Consider the following 8,517-nt stretch of genomic DNA (forward strand, 5'->3'; position numbering starts at 1 on the left):
CATTTCATTATAATGTACATAAAGATTCGTTCATTCATTTATTCCAAGAGAAAAAATTCCTTGTCACTATAAAAGACATTGGTGTTTAGGTTTAGCTATGCAGTCTGCAAGTATTCTTCAAACTCTCTACTTCAAAATGAAATTTTTAGCTTTGGTAAGTATTCAATATCGATTATCAACTGATTGATTGATTTATTTTAGTAATAAATTAAAGTGAACTCGTAATTAACTAAATTATTTTCTCATTCTTTTATAGACCATCTTTGTTTTCTTGTGCCTGGCCGCTTTTGTTGCAGCTGTACCAGCTGATGAATCATTGCCTGGTGATCTTTATGATCAGGAACAATATAGTGCACAAAATCCTCAATCTTTCTTCAAATTGAAGAAAATCAAGAAATTGTTGTTGGGTTAGTTATTTAAGCTGCATCTGTATATCATTATTACTACTAGTCCTTCTTCTACGTGTCCATTTTAATTACAAAACGTAATGTCATTTTCATTTTGTGAATAAAGAAAAACATTAAGTACAAAATTTAATGAAATGTTTTTAATTTTATTTAGTTTTTATTACTTTGTATTAAAAGAGCAATTACCGGAAATTTTCTAAAAATAGAAATTTATAAAATTTATTGTGAATACAGTAAGTACTCTATATTCTATAATAGATGCTACACTGTAGTCCGCAATATAGTCTAATCTATTGCGTTAACTATAGTTCATTATTTATATAGCCTAGTCTATAGTCTAGCTTATAGTATAGTCTATAGTCTAGTCTACAGTCTAGCTTATAGTATAGTCTATAGTCTAGTCTACAGTCTAGTCTATAGTCTATAGTCTGGTCTAAAGTCTAGTCTATAGTCTAGTCTCTAGTCTAGTCTCTAGTCTAGTCTATAGTCTAGTCTATAGTCCAGTCTATAGTCTAGTCTCTAGTCTAGTCTATAGTCTAGTCTCTAGTCTAGTCTATAGTCTAGTCTATAGTCCAGTCTATAGTCTAGTCTCTAGTCTAGTCTATAGTCTAGTCTATAGTCTAGTCTATAGTCTAATCTATAGTCTAGTCTATAGTCTAGTCTATAGTCTAGTCTATAGTCTAGTCTATAGTCTAGTCTATAGTCTAGTCTATAGTCTAGTCTATAGTCTAGTCTATAGTCTAGTCTATAGTCTAGTCTATAGTCTAGTCTATAGTCCAGTCTATAGTCTAGTCTATAGTCTAGTCTATAGTCTAGTCTATAGTCTAGTCTATAGTCTAGTCTATAGTCTAGTCTATAGTCTAGTCTATAGTCTAGTCTATAGTCTAGTCTATAGTCTAGTCTATAGTCTAGTCTATAGTCTAGTCTATAGTCTAGTCTATAGTCTAGTCTATAGTCTAGTCTATAGTCTAGTCTATAGTCTAGTCTATAGTCTAGTCTATAGTCTAGTCTATAGTCTAGTCTATAGTCTAGTCTATAGTCTAGTCTATAGTCTAGTCTATAGTCTAGTCTATAGTCTAGTCTATAGTCTAGTCTATAGTCTAGTCTATAGTCTAGTCTATAGTCTAGTCTATAGTCTAGTCTATAGTCTAGTCTATAGTCTAGTCTATAGTCTAGTCTATAGTCTAGTCTATAGTCTAGTCTATAGTCTAGTCTATAGTCTAGTCTATAGTCTAGTCTATAGTCTAGTCTATAGTCTAGTCTATAGTCTAGTCTATAGTCTAGTCTATAGTCTAGTCTATAGTCTAGTCTATAGTCTAGTCTATAGTCTAGTCTATAGTCTAGTCTATAGTCTAGTCTATAGTCTAGTCTATAGTCTAGTCTATAGTCTAGTCTATAGTCTAGTCTATAGTCTAGTCTATAGTCTAGTCTATAGTCTAGTCTATAGTCTAGTCTATAGTCTAGTCTATAGTCTCTAGTCTATAGTCTAGTCTATAGTCTAGTCTATAGTCTAGTCTATAGTCTAGTCTATAGTCTAGTCTATAGTCTAGTCTATAGTCTAGTCTATAGTCTAGTCTATAGTCTAGTCTATAGTCTAGTCTATAGTCTAGTCTATAGTCTAGTCTATAGTCTAGTCTATAGTCTAGTCTATAGTCTAGTCTATAGTCTAGTCTATAGTCTAGTCTATAGTCTAGTCTATAGTCTAGTCTATAGTCTAGTCTATAGTCTAGTCTATAGTCTAGTCTATAGTCTAGTCTATAGTCTAGTCTATAGTCTAGTCTATAGTCTAGTCTATAGTCTAGTCTATAGTCTAGTCTATAGTCTAGTCTATAGTCTAGTCTATAGTCTAGTCTATAGTCTAGTCTATAGTCTAGTCTATAGTCTAGTCTATAGTCTAGTCTATAGTCTAGTCTATAGTCTAGTCTATAGTCTAATCTATAGTCTAGTCTATAGTCTAATCTATAGTCTAGTCTATAGTATAGTCTAGTCTATAGTATAGTCTAGTCTATAGTCTAGTCTATAGTCTAGTCTATAGTCTAGTCTATAGTCTAGTCTATAGTCTAGTCTATAGTCTAGTCTATAGTCTAGTCTATAGTCTAGTCTATAGTCTAGTCTATAGTCTAGTCTATAGTCTAGTCTATAGTCTAGTCTATAGTCTAGTCTATAGTCTAGTCTATAGTCTAGTCTATAGTCTAGTCTATAGTCTAGTCTATAGTCTAGTCTATAGTCTAGTCTATAGTCTAGTCTATAGTCTAGCCTATAGTCTAGTCTATAGTCTAGCCTATAGTCTAGTCTATAGTCTAGCCTATAGTCTAGTCTATAGTCTAGTCTATAGTCTAGTCTATAGTCTAGTCTATAGTCTAGTCTATAGTCTAGTCTATAGTCTAGTCTATAGTCTAGTCTATAGTCTAGTCTATAGTCTAGTCTATAGTCTAGTCTATAGTCTAGTCTATAGTCTAGTCTATAGTCTAGTCTATAGTCTAGTCTATAGTCTAGTCTATAGTCTAGTCTATAGTCTAGTCTATAGTCTAGTCTATAGTCTAGTCTATAGTCTAGTCTGTAGTCTAGTCTATAGTCTAGTCTATAGTCTAGTCTATAGTCTAGTCTATAGTCTAGTCTATAGTCTAGTCTATAGTCTAGTCTATAGTCTAGTCTATAGTCTAGTCTATAGTCTAGTCTATAGTCTAGTCTATAGTCTAGTCTATAGTCTAGTCTATAGCCTAGTCTATAGTCTAGTCTATAGTCTAGTCTATAGTCTAGTCTATAGTCTAGTCTATAGTCTAGTCTATAGTCTAGTCTATAGTCTAGTCTATAGTCTAGTCTATAGTCTAGTCTATAGTCTAGTCTATAGTCTAGTCTATAGTCTATTCTATAGTCTAGTCTATAGTCTAGTCTATAGTCTAGTCTATAGTCTAGTCTATAGTCTAGTCTATAGTCTAGTCTATAGTCTAGTCTATAGTCTAGTCTATAGTCTAGTCTATAGTCTAGTCTATAGTCTAGTCTATAGTCTAGTCTATAGTCTAGTCTATAGTCTAGTCTATAGTCAAGTCTATAGTCTAGTCTATAGTCTAGTCTATAGTCTAGTTTATAGTCTAGTCTATTGTCTAGTCTATAGTCTAGTCTATAGTCTAGTCTATAGTCTAGTTTATAGTCTAGTCTATAGTCTAGTCTATAGTCTAGTCTATAGTCTAGTCTATAGTCTATTTTATAGTCTAGTCTATAGTCTAGTCTATAGTCTAGTCTATAGTCTAGTCTATAGTCTAGTCTATAGTCTAGTCTATAGTCTAGTCTATAGTCTAGTCTATAGTCTAGTCTATAGTCTAGTTTATAGTCTAGTCTATAGTCTAGTCTATATTCTAGTCTATAGTCTAGTCTATAGTCTAGTCTATAGTCTAATCTATAGTCTAGTCTATAGTCTAGTCTATAGTCTAGTCTAGTCTATAGTCTAGTCTATAGTCTAGTCTATAGTCTAGTCTATAGTCTAGTCTATAGTCTAGTCTATAGTCTATTCTATAGTCTAGTCTATGGTCTAGTCTATAGTCTAGTCTATAGTCTAGTCTATAGTCTAGTCTATAGTCTAGTTTATAGTCTAGTCTATAGTCTTGTCTATAGTCTAGTTTATAGTATATTCTATAGTATAGTCTACTCTATATGAGACCTATTCTATAGTTTAAGTCTAATGTGCATTATTAAGAACCGAAATTGTTTGTCATAAAAATATTCCTTGATTTGAATTTAAAATGTAGACAGTATAACAAGTTTTGTTTAATGGAAACTTTTTTCATTGATACTCGTATTTTATATCAATTCTTTTCAAAATTAAAACACAGACAAATAAAATTTGCTTTAAATAGATGTCTTTTAACACTTTTAATTTGCCAAAAATAAACAATGTTAGCAAAAAAATTATATATTTTGTTCAAGTATTTAAATGAAACATTCATATCTGTTTGATATCAAAAATAAAAACCATTTTGTCTGACTGACAAGATTACATTAAATTGTTTTGTTTTGGACAAACCGGTCCAAGTGCACACGCAGCTTAAAGCAGATCGACTACCGGCCTTCGCAAAAAAAAAACTAAATCGCCTATTTTGTTATAAGAAGCACGTGTCTTTTTCGATGCAATAATAAAATGTTTATAAGAAATAAAATCATGTATAAATCTTAAAAAAAAAAACAATAAAAATGATTTCTTTTCATAATTTTAGTCAAATTTAAGTTAGTTAAACAAGATCTGTATAAAGTTACGTTTAAACGCTAGACTTAAAACATTTATAAAACAAACTAATATTTAGTAAGTTAATTTTAGCAAATTGTTTATCTGATATAATCTATATACCATTAATTAATGTATTCTATGGAACAGTAACTGATCTATATTATAGACCAGTAACTGATCTTCATTATAGACCACTAACTGATCTATATTATAGACCAGTAACTGATCTATATTATAGACCAGTAACTGATCTATATTATAGACCAGTAACTGATCTATATTATAGACCAGTAACTGATCTATATTATAGACCAGTAACTGATCTATATTATAGACCAGTAACTGATCTATATTATAGACCAATTCTTCAAAATTAAAACACAGACAAATAAAATTTGCTTTAAATAGATGTCTTTTAACACTTTTAATTTGCCAAAAATAAACAATGTTAGCAAAAAAATTATATATTTTGTTCAAGTATTTAAATGAAACATTCATATCTGTTTGATATCAAAAATAAAAACCATTTTGTCTGACTGACAAGATTACATTAAATTGTTTTGTTTTGGACAAACCGGTCCAAGTGCACACGCAGCTTAAAGCAGATCGACTACCGGCCTTCGCAAAAAAAAAACTAAATCGCCTATTTTGTTATAAGAAGCACGTGTCTTTTTCGATGCAATAATAAAATGTTTATAAGAAATAAAATCATGTATAAATCTTAAAAAAAAAAAACAATAAAAATGATTTCTTTTCATAATTTTAGTCAAATTTAAGTTAGTTAAACAAGATCTGTATAAAGTTACGTTTAAACGCTAGACTTAAAACATTTATAAAACAAACTAATATTTAGTAAGTTAATTTTAGCAAATTGTTTATCTGATATAATCTATATACCATTAATTAATGTATTCTATGGAACAGTAACTGATCTATATTATAGACCAGTAACTGATCTTCATTATAGACCACTAACTGATCTATATTATAGACCAGTAACTGATCTATATTATAGACCAGTAACTGATCTATATTATAGACCAGTAACTGATCTATATTATAGACCAGTAACTGATCTATATTATAGACCAGTAACTGATCTATATTATAGACCAGTAACTGATCTATATTATAGACCAGTAACTGATCTATATTATAGACCAGTAATAGACCAGTAACTGATCTATATTATAGACCAGTAACTGATCTATATTATAGACCAGTAACTGATCTATATTATAGACCAGTAACTGATCTATATTATAGACCAGTAACTGATCTATATTATAGACCAGTAACTGATCTATATTATAGAACAGTAACTGATCTATATAATAGAACAGTAACTGATCTATATTATAAATCAGTAACTGATCTGTATTATAAACCGGTAACTGATCTATATTATAGACCAGTAACTGATCTATATTATAGACCAGTAACTGATCTATATTATAGACCAGTAACTGATCTATATTATAAACCAGTAACTGATCTATATTATAGACCAGTAACTGATCTATATTATAGACCAGTAACTGATCTATATTATAGACCAGTAACTGATCTATATTATAGACCAGTAACTGATCTATATTATAGACCAGTAACTGATCTATATTATAGACCAGTAACTGATCTATATTATAGAACAGTAACTGATCTATTTTAATTGAACAGCGACTTATATATTATTTAGACCAGTAACTTATCTATTATATAGAGCGGCAAATTATCTATTCTAAAGACCAACAACTGATCTATTCTATAGACACGCAACTGATCTATTAAGCAGCTACGCCACTGATCTATTCAGGACACCAACATCTGATCTATTCTAAAGAACAGAAGCTCGTCTATTCTTCAGATCAGAAAATCGTCTACTCTATAGATCAGAAACTAGTATATATAACGGATATATTATTTAGCCTATTCTTTTGGCCAGCAACTCTTGTATAGATCAGCAGCTAGTATTTTCTATAGAACAGCAACTGATCTATTCTATAAACCAGACACACCAACAACGTATTTTGTTGTTAAACGGAAGTACTCTTTCAAATTAAACAATTGTTTAATTGTTTGAAATTTGCATTATCTCTTAAATAAAGCAAATAATTTCAAGATCAAGACCAAAACAAATTTTCAAATTAAAATCAAAAAACCTTATTTGTCCATCATTATTAAACACACCTCAACTCGCTTATTGATTTAAAAAATTTATAAAAAAAATATTTGCAACTTTTTTTGTAGTATTTTTTGCATGCATGGAAAATCAAATAAAATAAATTTTAAAAAAATCGAAAAAATGTGCTAATCATTGTACACTTAAGTTAAATAAAAATATAAAATAAATAAAAAAATTTCAAACTCATACAACGGCCTCCTAATAGGTTTTTAACACATTTTAGCTATAAAAGCAAAAAAAAAAACATAAAATAACTTATGTATAAAATCATAAATAAAATCAATAAAACAACAACAAAATTTTAAAATATTCCAAAAATCGCACTTTTAAATATAACTAACAAATAAATACAAAAGTATTTTTTTTTCTATGTTGTCGGGCGTCGGAGTATTCTTTAGAATCAACAAAATTATTAAAACAAATAATCTTTAAAAAAATGATGTTAGAAAAATAATAATAATTTACTTTTTAAAACACCGGTAAAAAACAATATTATTGTTTTCTTTATTAAAAATGTTTTGGTTTTTAGACAACAAACAATATGAGCTTTTAGAGTTTGTTTTAGCACCCAAATTTTGGTATAAAACCAATAATGTACATAGTGTACAGCTAAAAGCTACAATCTTGTGGTTTTCGAATATTTTAAAGTTAACCTTGGATTTTTTTCAAATCAATGTCCGTATGTTGGCAATATTCGTTAGTGCAATAGCTGTAAAAGTTCTTGTTTTTACGTATCAGCTGCTTACTTTAGAACCCTTAATCCGGAGGTCCACACTACGCGTCTTCGAGTCAAAGTAATACGCGCTTTTCATACCTACTTCGCGTTCCACGCTTCAAATTACATGCGACGATTTTTAAGCGTATAATATCGATTTCAACCATTTTCAATAGGCTTCGTCCCTGTGCCCAAAACATGCTTGGTCCAAATATCATCAAATTATCTTGAAAATTGCGGCCTGTACCTTGCGCACAAGGTTTACGTGGACAGCCGGCCAGCCGGACAGACGGACGGACAGACATGTCTTAATCGACTCAAAAAATGATTCTGAATCGATCGGTATACTTTAAGGTGAGTATTGGACCAATATTTTTGTATGTTACAAACATCAGCACAAACGTATAATACCCTCCCCACTATAGTGGTGTAGGGTACAATCAGCTGACATACTCGTGCCCCGCTTGTAACGTTTGAAACTGGTTTTTGTGTGTATGAGACAGAGAAGGAAATATCAACCATCTCTTTCTCTCACACACAAAATAAAAAGTTTTTCAACAAAAGTTTCCCATTGTCAACCAGGTCTTAGTGCCGGTTCACACTAGGTAACTTTTTTGGGAAACTTTTGATTTTGCGTTAAAGAGAAAGAATATCATACATATCTCTCGCAATGCGGAGTTTCTCGTACTCGGAAACTTGTTTTGTTCTCTTATTCTTCTTATTCATACAACAACAAATCAATGTAATAAACACGTAGTTTCTGAAACAAAAGTTTCTATGTGTGGACATTAAGAAAACTTCAAAAGAGCATTAAGAAAAAGTTTCTCAACCAAAGTTTCCTAGTGTGGACCATGTCTTACATTCAGCATACAAATACATTACGCATAGAATGCGAGAAAGAGTAGAACGCGTGGCACGGACCACAAGCTTTACTGAAGAGACAAGAACAATATCGGGAATTTCATGTCAATTGACCCAACCAAATATA

At 30.5% G+C, this 8,517-nt stretch overlaps 1 protein-coding gene across 1 annotated transcript; it reads left to right on the forward strand.

Annotated features, from left to right (window-relative positions):
* LOC111685370 lies at window positions 1-537 on the forward strand. Its single transcript, XM_023447628.2, has 2 exons — window positions 1-154; window positions 257-537. The coding sequence occupies exons 1-2, from the start codon at window positions 98-100 to the stop codon at window positions 410-412; spliced, it is 213 nt and encodes a 70-aa protein (XP_023303396.2). The 5' UTR covers window positions 1-97; the 3' UTR covers window positions 413-537.
* Window positions 538-8,517: the final 7,980 nt, after the last annotated feature.

Source organism: Lucilia cuprina, chromosome 5 (genome assembly GCF_022045245.1).
Source record: "Lucilia cuprina isolate Lc7/37 chromosome 5, ASM2204524v1, whole genome shotgun sequence".
NCBI lineage: Eukaryota > Metazoa > Arthropoda > Insecta > Diptera > Calliphoridae > Lucilia > Lucilia cuprina.